General features: G+C 47.2%; 1 protein-coding gene and 1 long non-coding RNA gene across 4 annotated transcripts in view; both read right to left on the reverse strand.

Annotated features, from left to right (window-relative positions):
• Window positions 1-23662, reverse strand: part of LOC120902201 (protein vestigial) — a 47751-nt gene that overhangs the window by 21880 nt on the left and 2209 nt on the right. For all 3 annotated transcript variants that reach the window (XM_040310758.1, XM_040310757.1, XM_040310756.1), the window contains exons 2-4: window positions 18638-19822; window positions 6415-6691; window positions 4389-4697 (exon numbers count right to left, since the gene is read on the reverse strand). In XM_040310758.1, the coding sequence (XP_040166692.1) occupies window positions 4389-4697; window positions 6415-6691; window positions 18638-18733 (682 nt within the window). In that variant the 5' untranslated portion in view covers window positions 18734-19822. The remainder of the gene's footprint in view (window positions 1-4388; window positions 4698-6414; window positions 6692-18637; window positions 19823-23662) is intronic.
• LOC120902202 lies at window positions 8376-11448 on the reverse strand. The gene is made up of 3 exons (XR_005739387.1): window positions 11233-11448; window positions 8697-9102; window positions 8376-8635 (listed from the first exon to the last, which is right to left on the reverse strand). It is a non-coding gene; the product is annotated as an uncharacterized LOC120902202 (long non-coding RNA).

Here is a 23662-nt window from a genome sequence, read left to right on the forward strand (position 1 = left end):
GCCATCCTGCCCCTCAAACGCTGGTGCGAAGATGATGTGGTCGCACCTTACGTCCGTTTGTGTGTGTTCGAGCGGTTTTGCACGCGTATTTTTTGACGAATCACGCATTTCATCCGACACATCCAAACCGGGCGGGGAGAGTCCCTCCCGTCTTGTAAGACGACATTCCAACGCATATTAGACGTCCGGCGGCGGCAGCCTGTGCGCCAGTCGTGCCCGTCCCAGTAGTCGTGGTGGCGCAATCGGAAACCAAACCGAACGCAATGAATTAATTATCTCATAACGAGTTCGTTCGAGCCAACGAAACAATTCTTATTCCCTCGTTCCGCCCTCGATCCTCGAGCGTGTGTTGGACCGGCGGGGCGACGACGGTACAAAAAATTGGGCGAGACCCTCACAAAAATAGTAGAATATTTTCACAGCAAATGAGACGCACAGGGAGTGTAAAGAAAACTCAGCGAAACCGCTAACTCATGGTGACGATTTTTAAAAGGGTTTTTGTTTTTGTTCTCAAGCACAATAATGCCACAATATTAGCTTCTGTCTGTAACGGTCTCTTTTATAAGCTTAATCTGCAATATATAGATTTGCTGCACCGCCGGGACGCTGCAGCCTGCCACAAAGGGCCTGTCAAGCACGCAAATCCGAATACAAATAATTATCATCAGTTTAATTTGCATCATTAGAGATAATTTACGAGGCTGGTGCAAGGCGAGCGCGTAATAAGTCACGCATTTTATTTCGCTTCCTCATCCGTGCGATGATATGCACTGCAACACAGCCCCCCACCACATATTTCTGGTGCATCCTTTGCGCCAAATGTACCCGAGAACAGTGTCACCAAAACAACAGTCTGCCGACCACCATCTTCCCCCATCCCTTACCCATCCCGACCTGTGCGACTTTGTGGACATATGTTTTGATGCTTTGATGCTTTCGGGCTGCCGCCATTTATCATGCAACCATTTAAATCTTCCCGTGTCTTGCCCTTACAGAATCTTGCCTCTCACAACACCTCTAACACGAGAACATCCTAAATCACACATACACCACACATACACACGCGGGCAAACGTCGCGACACATCGTCGTCTCGGCGACTCCACAAACGAGGCATTAATCATCTTAATTTAAATTTAAATGACGCCATTTAATCTCCTCCTCCTCCTATTCGGCCGTGCTCCAAATCTCGGCACCATCTCGGGCACCTTGTCCTATGCCACCTTCTCTTCCTCTCCCCTTACCCCACACCACAAACGAAACCGGATTTATAGTGCCAACTTGTGATCCACCAGAGAGTGTGCGGACTGCGGCTAGGCGAGTAGCTTAAATTCAGCTCATAACATTACATCAATTTCTTCAGCACCCATCAAAAAGGGATCGACCCAGCGAATGCATCTACTGTATCAAAATGGCCACATTAAAATTGTTGCAGAATGAAGCATTTCGCTACAACAACAACAACAACAACAGCAACCCCCATTAGCGCTTGTGGCCCTCCGCAAAACTCAGCTGCTGAAAGGGAAAAGGTGCATTGGAGAATTTTAATTTTTATGGCCACTTATAATACTGACAAACGCATCAACCCTGCCCCTCCACTTTTTGCATGTGTTAAAACAACCATTAAAATATTTCGTACGCATCACTCACCTTCGCCGTGCACAGTGCAGAAGGGAATAGCACCACGGAGAGAAATTGACCGTGGAAAAGCGGCAGTAGTTGGGTTAGGTTGCCCGCGATAAAAACTTCCAATTGAAATGCGCGTGTTTTTGTTGCTATCTGCACAACCGGATGCATTTCAGCTGCATTTGCAACTCACCACACAATAGGGCGGAGCGAGCGAGGTGTGAGCAATAAAAAATGTTACAACTTACGACCCGCGTTACTCCATTCACATTTAGATATATTGCGGGCAGGAACTGCTGGAGTTTATCACACCGCCGCCACACCACCTTCATTAAACTGGCAACATTAAATTTTATGGTTCACACTTTAAACCCGCTACACCAAACGTCTTCGTTTCACACCTGTTTACACAAACCGGCCATTGTTGTGATTAAACGTGCTGAGGCTTAAGGTTCGTCCCATTTACTTCCCATTACTCCCTTAATGGCGGGTGCAAATGTTGGGGAAGCGTTGAAACCTTTTCGAGGGGTGATCATCGTAAAAATCCGAGTAATTTTTATGGTGCCGTTTGGACCTCCCAGGAAGGTAGTAGTAGGAAGCTTACTCTTTTGAGATTTTGCTAATGAAGGTGTCTTGGAATTGAGGAGAGTCGTTGTTGTAGAGACTTATTGCACATTACAAAATAAACCTTTCAACTACTCTACAGGATTTTTAATTGTCAGCTCCTAACACATTTGCGAGCCTCATTTCCAAGCAACCAATCATTTCAATTAGAAGATCATTTGAGTTAATGCTCGGATTATGCGAGATTTGAACCAATCCCGGACATGTTGTTAACCAAAACTACTTGACAACTGTACCTCTGTCTCCAATCAATAAGCCATAAGTCAATCAAAGTTCTTGTTGTCATTTTCAAACTTATGTCTAATACAATCAATAAAGCATCTTCCAGCCTTCTGGAGCGACTTCCCCACGGGACACAGGGTTGCCGTGTAATAACCATTGGGCATGCATAACCATAATTGTCCCATTTGTAGGTTAATAAATCATTGACCTTATGCCGCTACCTGCTGGAGCAGCAGCAGCGTCTGTTTGTAGTTTGTGACTTCTGGCTCAACAATAACCCAAACAACAACAAAACCCTTTTCTTACATCTTTCAACAATTCTTGCCGTTCCGTTGCGCTTTATCTTTCTATCGCGCACCCATAAAGGAACCCCGTGGAGTACGAAAACTCCCCCGAGTTGTTTTTTTTTTCTTCTTCTGGTAGCATTGACGTTCGGAAGCAGTTTGCTGTGGCCATAAACTTTTGTGGTTCCTCTTTTGATGATCTTCCCGAGGTACTGCTTGTACACCTTGTTTCCAAGAATCATCGTGCGCTGTTAGGTTCCTCGGTATACGATCGCTACGCTGACAGACTACCTTTGACCCAGCGCAAACCAGCGCAACATCATTATATTCCACGCCTGCCGATGACATCCTTGGTGACAAGAAAACAATGGTATTTGCTGACCAGGGAAAACCCCCCGAAAGCATATCGATTGAGTCAGCGTTAGGTTTTGGGAGGAAATACTGCGGGCGAATGATGCACGCATTCCGCATGAATCAATCATCGTCGTTGTGTTGAATCATCTTCCTTTAATGTTAATTTATAGATAACATTAAGTGGTTTTAACCATTACAGTGGCACGCCTTGCTACATTTGCCTCATAAAACAAACAAACATTATGAGATGAAAAAATAAACATTTTTTTGTATCCTAATAACAATCGTCTTCAATGAATTGCCTGTGATAAACCCACCAAAACTCATTCCAATTCGATTTCTCCCTCTTAATGAACCCGTTTAACGTTTAACACCATCTCAATCCTATCCTTATTGCTTGTGACATATAAAAAAACCACTGAACTATAAAGATGTCAAATAAAGTATAACCGCAGCGTAACGCGACATCTTGTTATTGTGGTTCAAATTGTATCGATTCTCCCCCAAAATCCCGCCAGCAGGAAAATTCTTATCCCATATAGGCCCCTAAAACCCCCGCACTCGATTGATTCTGGGAATGTCAAAAAGCAGTAAAAGGGCTGTGTAAAAACACGCACGGTGACATAACCCCGCCAGCTGAGCCTCACAAAAGAGAAAAACCATCCCCACACACACACACTTCCACTGTGTTGTTATCTTCGCGTGACAGCGTTGTTGCGACAACGACTCCTTTTCCGAGCGGTTGTGCGCCCAGATTTTCATCTTCCCTTAGGCAAACCCTTCCGACACGATCATCTCCTCTTCCCGTAAACGCATAAACTAACATCTTTAGCCCTGTGCGTGTGTGTGTGTGTGCCCCTCAAGAGATGTCCCGTGCTTTTATGGGCCCGCCTGTGGCTGTGATTTATATTTACGACCCATCGGGGGCCCTAACCTTAGGCCTAACCTTATGTGTTTATGACACAACTACCCCACAAACACAAAACAACCGCCTGTGGGCGGGCGGGGGAAGCGCTGCACTGCTCATAAAAACTCATAAACAGCTAATTAAAACGCGCTGACGCTTCATGGGGATCGTTAGTTTAATGGGGTTGCGCCTGGTTTTTCACCGATTCCTGCTGGCGCCTTCCCCCAAACGCGCGTCATGATCACATCTCTCACGTGTAGATCATTTGCAATGCTGTGTTTGCCTGCTGGAAGGTGGCGGATGGAAGCGCCTTTTAAATGGAACCAACAGAAGTAAAAAGGAAGGAAAATCCCCCCACCCCGGTACACTTACCTTTGTTATTCTTATCGCTAAAATTTAACGCCCTAGAAAAGTGTTCGTCCACCACGCTGGCCGCATCGCCCGAGTAGTGCGTAAACACGACGCACGTCGCCGACACGTACTGTGCCCGGCCATTTCCGCTACCGCCGGCCATCAGTCCGCCGGACTGTTCACCGCTGCCACCGCCACCGCCACCACCACCGGCCACGGCAGCTGCGGCCGCTGCCAACCCGCTCGCATCGGCCTGCTGCTGGTTTAGGTTGTGCGGCGAGTCCGGGCCGGAAGAGCACGAGCTATCGTTGTGCGCACCGGATATGGTTCCTTTGGCAGAGAGAGAGAGAGGGAGAGAGAGTAATGAAGAACGTCAATTAATTAGGCGTTAAGGTAGAGCTTTACAGGGTAAGAGTATACAGGAATATCGTGCGAAAGTAATGCGGCTGGCATATTAATTTCGTATCGAATCAGTACAATTAATTTGCTCACGTTCATCAAACCGTTTAATTAAAGGTGTAGTGTGTTCGAAGGTAGATGAGCCTCCTCGTAATGAGATCGGAATAAATTATCATTCAGATTTGAAGCAATCGCACACTCGGGCCAACAAGCAGCTGGAAAGCAAGGCCAGTGTGGCTTAACAGCAACTTTAAAAGTGTGTTCAACTGAATGCCTTGTTTTTCTAAACCAGGGGTCTCCAAACTTTTCAGTTCGCAGGCCGCATTGCTTCACAATCAACTATGTTGAGGACCATTTTGACGCAATCTTTAGAATGGGTGGAAGTTCAAATCTTGTTTTAATAAGAAAATACTAGCAAAATACATAAAATTTCTGGAGCTTTCTTTTATTGAATCTTGATTTTCGTCTCCCAGAATTAAAAAAATAAATTTTGATTGGTTAGTCAGAAAAGAAAGCTATTTAATTTAACCTTCACCCAGTCATCGCGGGCCGCATTAAAGGCTATTGTGGGACGCATGCGGCCCGCGGGCCGTAGTTTGAAGACCCCTGTTCTAAACAAATGATTGCTATTCCAATACCAAGCTTTCATTGCTTGTCCTTTTTTTATTATATTTGCTATTTAAATCATCTGCTCATCATCTGCTGGCACCAATAAAGCAACCAACAGTATCACTTTCCTAAGTACAGGAAGAGCAGCAAAAACAAAACAAACAAAAAAAAACCCGCACCAGCCGGTTTGTGTTTGCGCGGGCTCAATGTCAACGCTTTCCCGCGATGCCAAACTCACTTTCAATTTCCACACCACGTTTCTTTTTTTTTTTTGTTTTGCCACACTACACGATTATGCGATCGATTATTTTATTGCTTTCCATTCGGCTGCCGGTAGTGGTGCCGGACAGCGGGAACAGCTCCAATAGGTGGTTGCAAACGCTGGTGATCAGCTCTTACCGGCATGCCGATCCCTCGACCGTGCTGCTGCTGCTGTTTTATTGTTTCTGCAGGTTCATAATTTATCTTTGATCCGTTTCGCAACACAAACGGGCCAGCGGGTGCCGGATCATAACAATTCATACACATATCTATGTATAGGTATTGCAAAACACAGCAAAAAACAAACCGCCCCTCGTTGCAAACATGCATGCCTGTCGTCACCTGCCCTTTTTCATTGGGCTGTCATCAAAAAACGGAACCCAGTGGCAGCCCAGCAATAAGAAGGGCCCAGTTGCGCATCAAAGGAAAGATGCACACCGGTGCCAACCGTACTGCTGCGGCTGTCCCATATGCACTGTGGCCGATGCAGGAACCGGATCGAAAAGACCAATAAATAAATTGTCCTTCGACCATTATCAATCATCAGAATCATAAATAATAAATGATGCACCATCACCATCGAGAAACAGCCCTCTATTCCCTGAGGGTTGCAATAACAGTCGCGGGTTTTTCCCCTCTTTTCCGATTGCGATTTGTCAGCATCGGTGGAGCATTGGTGTGTCTTCCAATTGGAAAGGAGGCTCTGTTTTGAGCGTTCTAAATTTCACGTTCGCCCGCCGTTGGCGATATAATATCATATGCTGCTGCTACTACGTACCTTCCGTGTCACTTCGGGCGGTGCTGATGTCTTCCTCTTTGGTAATGTGCCTCTGCAGCGCACCGAGCGGGATGGTCGGTATGGCGGTCTGGTTGACGGACGTCACCGTCGCCGAGGAGGTAAGTGTCGAGCTGGACTGTGCGGCGGCGGCCGCGGCCGCTACGTTCGACGGTAGCGACGGCGGCAGCAGCGGGCTGCACGGCGAGTGCGAACCGGCCGAGGTGCTGGACGAGGCGGCCAACGGCACACCGGACGATGAGTAGAGATCTTGGTTGAACTGTGTTTTTTGTGGAATCAGAGAAAAAAGAAGAGGAAGAAGAAAATTGTAATTATTACAAAAATAATGTTTCTAGACTGTTCCTAGAACCTACGATCAGCCATAGAGCAACCATGACATCGATGACGCGACCCAGAAGGAGACGATAGTGCGTGACAACATAATGAGGGTAGTTTTCTGAATGCCACCGAAACGTAATGCCCGCATATGATGACCATTCCTCCACCTTACACTGGGGCACGATGGAACAGGACGCGATGGAAGCAAAACGGAAGCTCAAACGAACGCACGTTGCACCATCTCCGTATTGCGTATTGCGTGGAATCGCGCACTCGAACGCGTTGGCACCTTTACCGCATTCCAGCAGTGTATTGTACACTCCTGTCAAGGGTGTGTTAGTGTATCGGTTGCGATGCACACAAACTGTCCGGGGCAGTGTCTGTGTGCTAGTGTTTGGTGTGGATTTATGTAGACGCTGGAGAGAACGCTTTGGCAAAGCATCCGAGGGAATGCCAAGTCGATGGGAAGACGTCGTTGACGTCCGTGTGCTTGTGTGCGTTTTTGTTCGTATCAGAGCAACGTCTTATGAATTGCATTCCACGCCACATACCGATGCTGCTGCACACCCCCGTGATGTGGAGCAGTCGACCTCCATGCGTCATCCCATGCGTCATCCCATGCGTATCGATCGCAAAGTCGATCGGTGACGATAACACTCTGTTCTCAGGCCTTCCCTTTTCGCTACCGTGTCGTCAGGAGATGGTTACAACTTTTTTAAAGGATTTTTAATGTTGCATAATGATAAGCTATGATTCCCTTTTGCCGCAAGACAAAGTTGTATTTTAAAGGAGCTTTTTTGTTTTTTTGTTCTTGTTGCACCACGATCACCTTTTTTGCTGTCCCTGTACTGTATCGATGCATCGTTTGTAATCAATCACGCTTCAACGCGAAGGTAACAAATACAGGGTTTTGAAGCGCGGCGGGTGCTTGTTAAAAGTCAGCACGAGTTCTGATTTTAGAACCACTCACTCACGCTGGTTTTCGGAACGATCGACGGTTTGTCTGCAGAGCATGCCTTTCGCGACGGGATGCCAGAACTCCAAACCAATAGGTTTCATGGCTCTCCCGTAAAGCCATAAAACATGAAAAATAACTTCGATCTATGGTTTGCACCGAACCATCCGAAGGCCAAAGAGAAGGTTTTGAAATGGTGGAAAAAGATGTCAGTAAACCGTTTAACTGATTATGCGTGTTTGAGAGTCTGTAGGAAAGGAAAGTAAAGACTTTCACAAAAATTAGAACGAAACTCACTTTTTTCTTGCCAATTCCAATTTGTATTTCTATCACGATCACGATCGGTTGTGGATGAGCGAAAGAAACTGCTTACAACTCTACCCAAACCATGCCCGGCGTCGGTGTAGAATGTGACGATCGTGCTGACAGTGACATCAAAAATAGCCCTCGAGGGACCCCATCGGCCGCGCACTAATCAAATCAACAACATCATTGCAATTAATTCGATACGCATTTACCCGGAGAGGGCACAAAACACTCCCGTTACGAGGCCACCAACCGTCGGGCCAATCGGGACGGATTGTTAATTTAGTGAAGCGTTGCACGAGATGCGCACACCACCAGCAACGACGACGCGCGAGACGCGAGACTTTCACCAGTCCTAGCCATATCGGTATCATCCGCAGGGTGTCTAGTTTTTGTGCTGTTGGCGATTTTATTGTGCCGCATCTCTTGCACACCCATTTGCAATCATGTACGCGATCCACGGGTTTGCAGCTGATCGACGTTCGACGGTTTCGTTTTTGTACTCCCGTCCTGGGTGATGGAGATTCGCGCATCGATTCTCGCGCTCGCGTGCGTGTAGGTGCACCGCCGGCCATTGGCAGAGCTGCGGTTTGTTGTGTCGCGTTCTTCAATTAGATTCGCATCCTGCGATAACCCAGTCAATTAGTCAATTATCTTGATTAAACGATGACAATCGCTGCCTCACCACAGTGCCTGCACCAAGAATTGCCCGTCCGGGGGCAGCCACAGAACAGCAGCCACCCAGCAGTTGAAGAGGAAAAACTGGTCATCCAGCCTGGTGGGACCAGCTGTGGTGCGTCTCCGCGAGAGGGCTTGAACTGAATTGATTATTGCATCGAAAACGGGGCCATCCAAGGGGTGACTGCAAAACCGCAAGAAACCGCCACCGCGATACCAACGCACGATACAATCTCCTCCATGAAGACTGTGCCTCTGTGTCGTCTGCAAAGAGTTTGATCGATGCGCGATACCCGTACCGTTTGATGGATTGATTGAGGTTTGACGAATTTCGAGGATAACACATCACACGCTACTTGAAGGTGGCGCTTTTAGCGAGTGTTTATTAGCCAACCTTGCTTTCATGTACGTTTCTTTAGGGAAAGGTATAGGGAAAAAGGGTTATTACGAAGACATATCGGTGTCGTGGTGTGTCATGCACCCGAACTCGCTTTTGATTGACTGATCAGACGCAAGACGACCTTCTTGCAGGCAGCATGGCAAGCAGCATACATCAGCGCAAAAACAAACACGCACAAAGGATATCGACAAAATTCCCTCCGGACTTGTTTTCCACCGACTTGCCCCTGCGCGTACCACATGGAACTTGTTGTAACCGTACTTTGTCCCATCCACACATCCATACGATTCTGCTGAATTCGTTATGCTACATGGTTCTTGGAAATGAACTAACCAACCATAGGGGAATAGGCTACTGCTCTGTATTATTAAATATAACTTCCGTAGTGCAACATGCTTTGGACATGCTTACAAACTAGAACATGCGCCATAAGGCAACTAGAAGCGACCGAGACGAGATCAGTCACCCGACGGCGGAAGCTTTGTAAGACAAATTATCAATATCGTTTCATGTTTAAATTGCGCCGACAGGTCGATACAGGATGTGCTAATTAATGTCTACGTATATTGTAATCATGTTAGAAGCAAACGCAACTTTTGAAATACTTCTTGGAGTAATCTAAAATGTACTTTTCTCTACATAAATGTATTTATAGACATTAACCAAGAAAACTGAATCACCTAAGAAGGCTCTAGGAAGGTACGTTGGTGTGCATAATGGATCTTTCGATAGGTTCCATTTCGACGATCACTTGTCAGACGGCGATTGGGGCCGACGTGTGACTGTCACTCACCGGCACCATTGGCTGCCGCAATTGCAAGGGTACCCGATACACCCGACACGGCACAGAAACACCTTCCCCGACACCACCGCCCGACCGACAGCGACCGGTACCGGTGGGAGGCGATCTGCAATTCATATAAGGAGCTGGGTGCGTATTGTACGCGCGCGATCGCTTATGCTGCCTCGATGCTGCGTCGATCCCGGTCCACACCACACGCGGGAGTCACCGACACCATAAAAATATACCTCAGGTGCCAATCCTTGAATTGATGAAACGATCAAACTCCTCCCTACTGCGCGTCGCCCTTGCTGTTGCCATTCAAACCTTCACCGATGCGAGTGCGCCCTCTAGACATGATGGTAGGAGATACCGAAGAACGTGACTTTGAATCGCCACGCAACGACAGCTTTCCAACACACAGCAACGCTCGCAGCAACGTGAAGACTTTGCCCAGGCGAATGGAATTCTAAGCGCATGGGGACCCGTAGGTGGTAGGTGATAGGCTAGCACTTCGGACCACTGCAAAACCACACGCGCATCATCGCAGCAGTTCATCTCAATAGACCTTACATAAATGGAGATCACAACACTTCACGACATATCGGCGCGGGAAGGAACTAGAGCAATAAAAAAGTGTATATAAATTTCACAGTCCACACACCCATCTACGCGAATAGGCGTAAGAGCGAAGGTAAAAAAAACACCGGTCCACACCGAAGAACTTCGTAGTGCGATCCCGTAGCCGGCAGCAAGAATTTTGATTAATTAATTAAGCCCCGGACCAACCAAAAGTGGTCAGCCCGCGTGGTGTGTTGTTGCACTAGCGTTGTCGTCTGCAGCAACGTGTCCAACGTGCGGGGAAGCATGGAAAATGAAACTATCGGCAAATATGTGCTGCTCGTTTGGGTTCATTCGCACGGCTTTAATGTACTCTCCAGCAGCAGCAGTACGTGCATGCATCTCCTTGAGGATAGAGTTTTTTTTTGCATAAATTCCACTACCTTATGTGCAGAACAGTCCAGACAGGGGCGGGTATGAACAGTAGTACCCCCGTAAGATATTGCAACCAACGACAGCTCATGCGCCTTAAAAAGGTTGTAATTCATCAAACTCAAACATACAGCACGATTGACAGCAAACTTCGTGAAGGCTTCCGTGAATTCTACAACCCAAAACGGTGTCTCACAGTAAGGGTTTCGATAGGTAAACTCTATCTTGGTGACCTGGGTGCCAGAGCTAAATTAATGTTGAAATTCCTTTGCAAACCTTGCGCGGCAAAGCAACAAAGTCCTGATTTACAGGACGTGAATATTCCAACTCCGACGTCCGAAAAGAGTGATCAATTATTTTCTCACTTACCGACCAGTTGGCTTTAATTTTCGACGGCTCAGTTAACGTCGGCGGTATTCCAAAGTGAATGTTCCATTAGTGTAGTAGCTCCCTTTTAATCAACACCTTAAGTTCAGGAACAAATCTTGCGACCAGTTCTTGTAGACTCCGTAGCTAACATGTGAATAACATGTGAATAAACGTAGTAATCAACACACGCCAACGCTAGAACATTGTGCTGTCATGTTGCTTCGGCCGCCTAGTACCATAGCAACGTACCCAAATGCGATCTAACCTCACTGTACGCCTCGCCATCGATTCCAGCTCTAAACAAGAAAAGTAGTCCATGCAATGCACGATTGACGCGGGTCGTGACGCTCCACCAAACCCGAAAGCACTTCAAAATGTCCTCCTCCGAAGGTTCCGGTGACTCCGAAAGATCAACCACCTCGCTAGCGTCCGGCGTTGACTCGTTCCAGCAAAGGGTGGAAAATTTGCGTGCAAAGTATCAGGATATTTTGCAAGAAGGATTCTTTCGAAATTTGCAGCACGATTGGTTGGGGCAGCAGGCAGCCGAACCGAACCTTTCGCAATCGCCATCGGACGCCTCAACGCTCGAATGTTTAAGCGACACAAGTGGCAGCTTTATTGTGCTGAATGGGGGAAAGTTTCCCCTGGAGCTTTTTCGTGAACGTTCTCCGAAGGTTGAAGGAGATTCTCCCATCGTGAAGAAATCGATTAAACGTAGCAGTTCAAAACAGTTGCACGAGCTGCAGGGTGAGTTGAATGATTACAACAACCCTTACGTCGTGCCAACGCCGGACCAGATCGCACAACGACACGCATGCGGAAATGCGTTGAGGACGATAAATCGGGCAAGTATCACTCACGCCTCGCCACCCAGCTCGATGCACACTACCGCAATGAGCTGACGTACCGGCCGCGGATACGAAACTTTGCGCGTATCGACGCGATTCACAACCTGCGCGAATCGGGACGCCGCCAGTTTGAGACGTACTACCGCGAGGAGTACATCGTGGGGCAGACGCGCAAGCAGAGCATCGAGAATGAGTTCTACCAGCAGCTGGCAGAGCGTTGCAGCGAGCTCCGGGAAGCGGTGCGCACCATTCGGCAGGAACGGTTCAGTGCCACGATGCGTGTGCTGGACACGGTGAAGCCGTACTTTGAAACTTCCTCCCAGCTGGAGTCGCGCCTAAAGCATCTGCAGAGCCGTATGACGAGCCTGTGGAATCAGGTGGTACGGCTCGAAAGTATCTGGGTGCAGCGGTTGAAGCTGCAAAACTTCCTCTACCTAATCATGCCCAAAGAATGGCGCGAACGCAATGACTGGATACATCAGGATGGTGATGGGCAGCTCGAAAGCTACCCCGTTTCGATCGGTCGGCGTGATGTGGTTAACATCCGCAACATCGACGAAGGCAACGATATCTGGGCGGTGAAGCGCTTCTTCGAGACGGAGTACCTGGCGAAGCACAAACCAGTCCACGAAGCGTTCTCGACGTCGTCCGAACTGCTCGAGGGCGTAGCGGAACTGAACACAAACTCCATGACACTGCTCTCCCGGCTGGATCTGATGAACTGGGTAAAGTCGAACGCGGAAACAGAATCGGACCGGGTGCAGCGCGATTTTGCCAACCAAATACAAGCGATCCGATGCTTCATACAGGACATGGACGAGCGGCGCCGGTTCTACGAGAAGCGCACGGTGGAGTTGAAGCAACTGTTCGATAAGCTGGTCCAGGGGCCGCTCAAGGACGCCATCCACAATGTGCGCAACCGAGAGATCGAAAGCTTGGTTGCGGTTGTGTACGGTAAGCTACTGCCCGCGAAAGACCGGGATGAAGGCTCATCCACCGTTCGCCTATCCGGTGTCACCTGCTTCGGCTTCATCTTCGAGATGGTGCTGCAAGTTTTGGCCGATTTCGACCAAATGCCCGCCCCGCTGATACACTCCGTCGAGCAGCAGGTTCGGTTCCGCCGGCGGCGGCGCAACATCCTGGCGGTCCGGGCCGCCGAAGAGGAACACCGGATCAGTCAGCTGGCGGTACAGCTAAAGCGCGGGCTTGCACCGCCCCACAAGAAGCCGGATCACAAGGTGAAACCACCCCGGTCACGGCTGCGCCGCAAAGAGCAACCGGTTGTGGAGGTGAAGCAGCACGTGCCCAAGTTGGACCAAATCTTCCAGGTGGCGTTCGGGGAGAAAGCCACGATGACGCCCGACGAGCGGCGCAATTTTGAGATCGATATGATCTACCAGAACTACTGCTCGGTGCAGTTCGACCACTTTCTGCGTGCGATCGGGTACGAGCCGGACTACGACATGATGAGCCGGGTGGAGCAGCGCGACGGGCCGGAGGAGAACTTTTTCAAGCGCAAGGAGCTGATCCCGCGGGTGCTGAAGAAGCTGCAGCACTGGCAGCACATGCAGCAGCTGCTGAGGGAGCGGCTGTTCCAGCGCATGTCGGCAGAGTTGCAAGGTGTCGGTCAGTAATGTATTGGTGAGCGATTTTAAGAACGTTTGGTTTATTGTTTACAGTTACATTTGGGTGTAGGACGTTGAAATTGTGCATAAATTTGTTGCTTTAAAGTACATTAAAAACTTATTAAGTGCTGACATGTTCTTAGACGACTAGTAGCAAGAACGGATCTTCACTTTGTTAAGGGTTCGTAACTGTCTATTCGTTGGCGGGCTCAGTGGTCCATCGCATAGGCTTTTAAAAGGCCGGCAGTATAACATTCTTATTCGGATCATATCTTTGTGATAAGGATTTTGATTATTATTTAGTTGCATAGTGTAAAATAATTGCGCATAGGCTTTTTAAGACCCAAATAGGTCGTTACGCTAAAAAAAAGAAGATCCAGACATGGTATTCTAGTTCTCTCGACGAACAGTCTTCATTACAATACTTTCCCAGCTCAGAAGAAACAGAAAAGAATAAAAACCATTCACATAAAAATGCAAAACTCTCTCCGTCACAATAGTACCTGAGAAATAGTATCACCTTCGTCCATGTTAACTTCCCTCTCAGCGCGCCCTTGTGTCATGTTTAAGTTTTTGTAGGCTTTGTTAGACTTCTCAGTTCCCTCATCCCCACATAATTTCCTGTCGATGAATGAATAATTATAGCATTTATTTATTCCACCACATGCACACACATTATACAGTGCTTCTCGGTTGTTTTTCTCCATCCTCTCAAACACTTCTCTTCCCCATCTGTTCCACGTGTGTGGCCAACGGAAAGTGCACACATTTTCCCGCACCTTTCTTACGCACCAGGGTGGTTTCTTGTCGAACGTTCATCAACATTCCTGCCTTTCAAGCACAACTTGTGACTCATCCAGGCGCATTCACCGCGCCTAGAATGATCCTGTGCTTCTATTGATGTGAGCGATGTACAATCAGCCTACCAGTGGGTAGTGTGCGAAGCTGAAACAAACCTCACGAACCGCGCGTTTGCATGTCAATCTGGCGATTCTCGCGCACTCCACAGGTTACCGGCAAAAGCTTAACCACTTCCCGCACTAGGACAAATTAGCAAACAATGGCCTCCTAATGTGTGTGTGCGGTTGGCTGTGATACAAGCTGATAGGCAACATGTCGGCTTTACCAAGAACAGAGCTCTTCCCGAACATTGAAAAGTCTATTGACGCGTCCGCGCAATGGAAGATGGCCGATTCCGTGCGTCTGCCCTCAACTCCAACGTGCGGGTTCGTGGAAATTACGGTGCGCCCGTAATTAGAGCATAATTAATTCCCTTCCACCTCCTCCACGGGGGGGTGGGACGGATGTATCAGCTTCAAGTGCAATTATACTGTGAACGATGCGCCCCCTTCCTGTGCAACACAAGGGCACACGCAGGGCACGGTCTCGCGCGCGGTCGTTTGTGGTCGTCATGGTGATACGGTACGCAACCGTGGTGCGCTTACATCAAAATGGCGGTGTGCCTTCCTGGGCCCTGGGGCGTTCTGAGTGAAATTAATAATTAATTTTCTCATTAAATATTAATACCCACCAGTACCACCGCTTAGCCCACTGTCTACTGGCCCGGGGTCTCGTGTTGAGCGTCTCGGAACCTTCCTTACTGCAAAAGAGCGTAGACCCAAACTGACACCCTTTCGTTTCGTTCTTCTCCGTTTCGTTTTTCGCGTCGCTCAAGTGAAGGCGTGTGAAGTTTTGCAACTTCACCAACAACGGCGCTCTTCTGCCGTGGGGCGGCCAACGATCCGTGGTCGAGAACCGAGCGACGGCCCCAACACATCAATCAAAACTCTCGCGACTTGTGCGCGCGAGAAATGGGGGGGGCATCGTGTTTGGCTAACCGGACTAGAATTACGGCAAGACATTCGGACAAGGTAGATTTATTTAATCAATTCCTAGACAAACCGGGGGAGCCGTTCAAGGTAAATCATGACAGTCGTTACCATGGTACGGAACAGTAGCAACGGAAAAATACTACACTCGTGGTGTACATCGGCCTTAATAAACACAATTAACCAACAAAAAATAACCTCCCATTCATTTCCCATTTAATCAACGGGTTCGTCCTCTGTATTGCTCGCTCCGTTTGTGATAAATTGTGAAAAATTAACCCAATCAACCTGAGGGAACAGCGCTACTGTACGCTGTCCCCACCCGCGCGCTCTCAACGATCAAATGAGGCAGTAAATTTGATAAATTAAAATACATAATTGTCTGGTTTTATTTCACGAACCGCGTACAGACCGACCTACTCGACACTCCCCGCTTTGCTTCCCGCTCAGGTGCAACAAATTGGTTTGGTTTTGCTCATTGGTCGTTGTTTTTCATTTCATACCAATTTAATAAATCTCTACCTACCGGGATGGTTTGCAGTTTGTTTAATACTATTTTTTCGAAATGAAAAAGGGTTGTTTGTAAATTAATTTAAATTAAAATGCAACAAACGCGCGCGCGCGCACACCACTGTTATGGAGACGCCCAATCATTCATTAGCCAAATGCTGCATACCCGGCAAGACATTCCAGCGCGTTGCGGCGCGGCTACCGAATCCGAAGTCGCACAGTAGTAGTAGGCAGCGCAGCACACACTATCGATATCCATCGGTTGCTATGATCGGGGTGGGCTAACGATGTTGGCAGGGGAGGTTGAAACTCCAACAACGTTACCCGTTAGCGAGAGAGGTAGCGAAAAAACAAACAACAAACAACATTGGTGGAATTGCTGAAGCTACTGATAAATGCCCGCAGTGCAGTCGATCGAATGCTGACGGTTTTCACGCAGAGAAACGGTACAGAGAAAACCCTGGGCTGCCCCCTCTCACGCGCCCTGAGCATACTTTATGTACCCAGCTTGCACACCGTTTGCTCATTACTTTCTGCTGCTGCTGCTGCTGCAGGCTGCGTTACAGCTTTTGCAGTGTGCGGGGCTCAGTTGGCATGCTATGCTCGCGTGTATGTGTGTGTGTTTGTATGTGAGCCAGCGTGGCAGCTTAGGTGCGTAACGAATGCAGGTTTGTTATTATACGCATCGGGTGGCCTAAGAGTCGTACGTGGAACTGTAGGGAAAAAAAACACACGCATCAGCGATAAATGCACCTGCGTACCACCCCCCACACACCGTTACTGGCTGGAAGGGACGGTAGGAGAGTTTTATGTTTCTTGTTTGCCATTCAGAAAGGCAAAGTGGATCGATTTGTGTGGCAGACAAATAGGCACTGGAATGACGGACTGTACCCAAGGTCTTAGCAACAAAGCGGATTCATGCGCAATGTTACGCGTAAAGGGCTGCCAATCGTTTTCCAATAAGAATAAACACACTCACGATTCTCGCTTAAAATACATTAAAGACTGTAATTAGAAAAAAAGAAGCACCACACGACCACACATGAACACCAAACAAATGGTAATTCATTTTTATGTCAACGTTTGTCACACGTCGCGCGCGGCCCTACGCAAGGTGTGTGTACGGTACCGCCCGGTGTCATCGCCGGCTGATGACAGTGGAGTGGATTGTGCGAACGACGACGGTGTGTAAAGCCGTCAAGGTTTTGGCCATAAATTTCCACCCGGGAAGGGACTGCATGAAGATTTATGCGTCTTCTCACCCGTTAGCAGCACGAGGTTTAAATAAATTTCGCGCTAAGGTAAGGTGGAAATGCTCATGTGGAGCAGTAGATACTAAAGAGCGCGTGTGATTGATTAAACGGCTCGAGAACTTGCTGCAATAACCTTCACGGAAAACCTTCAACTTCCTTACATAGACACAACGAGCGAGTTCTGTTCTGTTTCTATACGCCAACTTTATAGAAACTATTTAAATGCAAACACCAACCTCACTCATCCTTTTGCTTAAGAGTTGCGCCTCAACGGACTTCAGCCTCTGGCGAAATCAACCGAACCGAAGATCAAGAGTTGAGCGAAATGCTCCTGGGAGTGTGGTGCCCAAACGGGTTAGCAACATTGTCGTGACTAATCGCTCTGGTAGCATCTCTTTTTTTATTATCTCCCTTCCCCCGCGGTACGGCAGCATCGTTAAACATCTCCATATCGCTACTGGAATAACATCCATCCACTCCAACCGTACCTTACCCACCGACGGCCCCGCGAGTGGCTCTGCCGGACGAACTGGTTCACCGTAGCTAATAAAACCTGCTTCCACTGCACTCTAGCAGGCCATGCAACACGAGGTTTACAACGGGTACATGGGGAGGAAAATAACCATTACAAAAGCAAATAAAACGAACCTAGCACCGGCACGAGTAAAAAGGAAATTTTAAGAAACAACTTTTAACAGCCGCAAGCGAAAAGGCCCGGTTGTGTTGCCTGTGGTCTGGAGCCGTGCCAAAGCCCGACACACACACACACACACACACACTAGCACTACTGCGGAGAGTGTGGTGAAATTAGTGCCTACCTTTAAATGGCGCAAAGTGATTAATTAGCCTTCTAATCTCGCACTTGGTGCCCGGCACTAACAATAACAATAAATCATTATTGATAGTCACTATTGCTTTATCAAGACGCTAGCGTACTAGTTTGTACGCTAGAACCTGCTTTATTGCTTCATTAGTTGCGAGAACTGCTGCAGTGGTTGTAAATGATTATTGTTACTAACTGCGCGCGTCGGAAAGTGTTGCCAGCCATGCTTCAGTTTTATGTCGACCAATGTCGACATTCGTTAAAAAGTTATGACATTCGTTATTTTTCTGCTGATTTTTAACCTTACTTTCTTCAACACACACACAAATGAAATTTAATCAAATAAGTGCTCCTTTTCACTTCTATGTTGTGCAGCATTATGAGTTTTAGTACATGCTGAGCTTATCAGTAGCACATCATGAATAATATTCACTCCTCATTTAATTACCCTTTTGCCATCAACTTCTCGGGCGTCGTCATAAAACTTCCCCTTGCCAGCGCGCCCACAAAAACTTACCCTTTCATACTGATAAAATGGTCGACTCGGTCCGGCACGGCCGTACAAATAAGGATAGTATGCACCGTACATAACTTCCGGGCAGGATACTGCCATTGCGCTCGTACTCGCCCAGTCCGCACCGAAACACCGCGCTCCGGACACCAGATGGTCGAACCGGCACTGGCCTAAAGCACACGGACACCAGGCCGTGGACTACTAGCGTCACACAAACACACACGCGCGCAGACACGCGGACACCCTAAAGCACACACACACAAACACGCACTTCGCACAGCTCCACTAACTGTCGTGGCAGGATACTCGATAGCTTTTCCGAGAAGTTTACCGCGAAAGAGAGAGAGAGGGTGTAGAAGTTTAGCGGTGGCACAATATAATTTCACACACCCCGCACACACACACACACTACACTACCACGTACGGCACACACGTACACAGTGACACTAAGGGACACAGTGTGGAGCTTGTGGAGTGTTCGCGGCTAAGGCCGACGGCTTCGCTTCGATTGCAACATTCTCTCTCTCTCTCTCTAAATCGTGCACAGCGTACACAGGGAATATAGTGGACGGATTGCACAATATTCCATCCACTAATTAGCGCACGGTTGTCACACAGAGGCAGCCGACAGCCTGTGCCGTGCTCGATATGAACAGATTAGTCGCCCTTCACCTCCTGAGCGCACAAACAGCAGCAACCTTCCCAGCAGGCACACTCACTGGTCACAACTGGATACAGAGCAGGCGATGATAATTTGACGTCATATCATAGTTGCACTGTCACTGTGTTTTGTTTTTTGCTGTTGTTTTTCCCTACTTTTTTCTTTTAATTCAACAACTGTGCCACTTTTTCAACATTTTCATTATTTCACTTGAACACTTTAGTTAAGTTTTGAAAGACACCACTTGTTATGTTATGCTATTGCATTAAATTATTGCACCTTGGTGTGTGACAGCTGAAGTCACTGATGATGGGTAAAGCACCTTAACACACACACATACATATCAATTACAACACTCGCACGCACGCACGCACGCACTTTGTTCACGTGATGATGGACAAACCGTCGTGTCGTGTATTGACCACCACCAGCCACCAGTTCCGTCCGTTCGCTTTCAGTTCCGTTCGCCAAGCTCTCGAGTGTATCCTCGAAAGTAAGTCACCGTTCGCCGTCTCGCCGTTGGTGCGCTGAAAGTGAATGAAAAAGAGGTCAAAAAAGAAGTAGTGTACGATGGATTTACAACAAAAAGCATTGCTGTCCCTCCGCATTGATTAGAAAGGTGGGCTTTTATTGTTGCTGTTGTTGCTGCTGTTGTGCGTCTCGATGCTCCATTGACACTAACGGCTAGGCAACAACCACCAATATCGATCAATCGATCGATTAGACGGAAGCAAACAAAAACGATTAACACCATCCACCGGAGGTTGAATCGCTTAGAAGTAGCTACCGGACCGTAGCAGACACAACAAAAAAATAAAACACCAAACCGATTGCAAAAACCGACGTGTCTACACACGGGACAACGCACGACGTGGTGACAAAATGGTTGCAAATTTATGCAGCCAAGCGCACGAGAGATTCGCGCTTGCCTGCGCTACGTTCCATAAGGGTGTGTGCACGGTGCGCTTCTCTCTGCGCAAGCATACAGCACCTGTGGTGGTTGGCATTTTTTCCGTTTTACCGTCGGGAAACTGTTTTTACTGCTTTTTTTTACTGCTACAGTGAAGCTAAAATATGTCGTTTTACAATTAAACAATAACAACAAGACCTCACTTTACGCAGCCGTGGTTTCAGACAAACATGTAAATTGCTATTTTTATTTATTTATTGGCTCTCCTCGCGGTGGTGCGAGAAAATGATTTGCAGTTTGCCTAGACAGTTTTTGTCTAGGCATAAATTATGTGTCACCCGCTGACGAATCCCTGACCGGGGGATGGTGTTAAGCTTCTGCAAACACAAGTGATTTTTGATTGATGCTACTTTTAACGTGGGGGGTTGTTGTTTGTGGTGGCCCTCTGAATGTAATGTGAAACAGCAACGAGGATGAGGAATTTCGACCGTATGCTGTACGTGACAGTATTCACATACGAGGGCTTAAAAGCTTCCCGCAGAGGAAGCTAGTAGAGTACATCAAATGTAATTGAAGTCAACATTTTGGGGTTAATTGGTTGCTTCTGAAGGTGAACTCAATGTGTAATGGGCGTTTCTATCGCTTTTTGATAAAGCAAACTCTGGCGCATCTGCTTTTTATTTAATTCTTGAAATCCCTTTAAATATCTCCCCCCCTCCCTCCCGTCTGATTCGGGAAACCTCTGAAATACACGATGCATTAAGTCGCATATACTGTTTCTCATAGTAACCTCTGACTAATAACGAGTTTATAACATCTGCTTTAATTCTGAATCTTAAAGTTTCTTCAAAGTCCCACAGAACTTTTCAGTTTGTTGTAAGGAACTTCCCTCTACGGCGAAGCTATTACGCAAAAGTTTACTGAATGTAAGGGTACAAATAGACGGAAATGCCTCTCTACGCCTTCAGTACGTTTTTGACGTTTGGGTCCACGATTAACTGTCAAAATGTCTTTAAAGCCCAAATTGATAGAGAATCTTTGACTTATCTGCAAGTTATCCAACAACGACAATCCAACAATGAAATAGAACAAAAAAGGAAGGTTAAAATAACTAACGCTATTTAATTTCACTTCCTACAATAATCACCAAGAAATCAGAATAGCACAAAAGCAACCACAACAATACGTTCTTGAAATGTAATTTGGTGGTTTTAAGATTGTCTTCCAACGTTCTGCCACGATAATTACAGTTTCCTTTCTTGCTGTACTACTATTGCTCTTTGTAAACCTAAATCCTCACCAAGATTTTTGTCTTTCCTTTCTATACCTTTCAATTCCGTAGCAGCAAAAAAGCTCTCACCAACCGAACCGATGTAAAAAAAAATCGGCACACTAATTAGTATGCAAAAATCATTCACCCATTCCCCCCTCCTAAGCGTCGCAAATGAATGGGAGCTATAAACTGGAAGAAAATTGCAAACAAAGACATTTCCCGGTTTGGTCAGTTCGGTTTCGGGGACTGCTGTTGCTGTTTTTCCTCGTCCATTTTCACCCCCAGCAGTGAAAGCGATCATGCAAATCGTGATTTTTATTTTCACACCATTTAAAAGTGCACTGTCAATGGAATGAGCTGCCGTGAAGGTAAGAAGACACAGAGGGGGGGGAGGGGGGGGTTATCCTATCACCATACCGGGGGAAGTAAGCCGTATCTGGAAAGTGATGGGGCTAGTTGAAAGATGGGAATATATCTGCAAGACCGATTTGATGCGCACTTTTCCCTAGAGAGCGTGATGCACCTGTGTGACGGTTTCCAAAGCTCCCATTACCATGCGTGCTCCATATGCTGCGGAATGGAGCGCAAATGGTGCGTATCTAAGTAGGCAGCTTTGCAATGGATCGATCTATTGCGCTCGTCCATAATTTACGCAGTTGCTGCGCAGTGGAACATAGCAAGGAAGTGTGCAAGTTGGATTGAAACCGCCAGGAAAACCATTTTGTGTGAATATTTGTTGAGGAGAGCCCTACTGGAAAGTGTTTTACTGTCAGTCGATGGCATAACTTGTTCATACGTTTGATGGAGGATTGCATTGCTGCGAGGAAGGTAAACATGACAGGAAAGCACTGTTTGCACAATCCTCACGTGCAGTGATACTGGTGCATTCTTTGCAACCACAGCCACACTAAAAATGCAACCATATCGGCCCCATCGAATCGTCCTGTGCAGTCTTGCACCGCTTTATACATCAGTGCAGTGAACAGTTTATGTTACATTCGTGACGGCGGGCCTTGCTGTGCAACGTCATCCTTGGCGCGTGCTGTAAGCGGGGTTTTAATTTCAACCCTTAAGGCGTATCTATCAACCTTCACCCTGTTCTGGCATGCACGTATCATCATCGAGCCCAGCTAAGACGCAATAATTCATCCAAACCGCCACTGCGTTTAATGCGAGGTTTGCTGTTTGTTGGTTGGTGGGTGCAGGCTCGCTCGCTGCTGTGCGTCGTTAGGCGCATACCCAACCGCCTCAAGAGTTGCCGATCTATGCACAGTTTTGTGTGGCCCACAGTAACGCTACACTGAACGCGTTATATTTCGCACATACCATCCCGCCACCGGCCCACGGTTTAGTTGTAATGGATACCACTTCGGGGGATACCCTTGGGATGCTCGTTAGCGCGGGCCTGGCAGGCGAACCTGGCACGCAGCAAACGAGCCATTTTGGAATTTCAAATCCTGATGGCCTGGTGGAATCGCCTAGTGAGTTGGTTTTGTCAAACAACAACAACAAAAAAAAACCCTCGAAGTTCACGAGGCGTATCGATCGATGCACTTTTTGGATGCAATTTGGGGTAGTGCGACGTTACAGAAGGCCTTTTGGTGAAGTCTAGTAGAGAATTCTAAGAACATCTACAGAACAGACTAACATTCTTGATGATATTTAATGATGATATTTATTTGATATTTTTTGAATTTATTTAATTGTTCACATCGCATCTTCGGAACACTGACTGACTTCCTTATTCTACCTAGTTTGGAGTCTAAACTGCAGCATGATATGATGAACGGTCGATGCTCCATTGGGGAAGATACATGTTATGCTGCAAACTCAGCGTGTGATTTGAGATCTTTTTACTGTACAGAACAATGGGGAGAGCCTTACGACATTCGTTAGGGAAGTGAACACAAGACACACAAGCTGCAGCTTGAGGCGTGTAATCTAACAATCATAAGTTGAGATATGGCCTTCTTTGATCGTTACAGTATATATCTCTGTGGACTGTCACTCGAGAACTTGTGTCATAATGAAAATATAAAACAAAAAAAAGAATTTGCTTTGAGGAGACATTCATCTTGATGCAACTTCAGGTAGTCCCCGAGAGACGCGGTATCTCTTGTACGCGAATTCGGAGATATTCAGTTTTCTAAATTTGACGGTTCTTTGAGCAAATTGTACTAATTA

Source organism: Anopheles arabiensis, chromosome 3 (assembly GCF_016920715.1).
Source record: "Anopheles arabiensis isolate DONGOLA chromosome 3, AaraD3, whole genome shotgun sequence".
Taxonomy (NCBI): Eukaryota; Metazoa; Arthropoda; class Insecta; order Diptera; family Culicidae; genus Anopheles; species Anopheles arabiensis.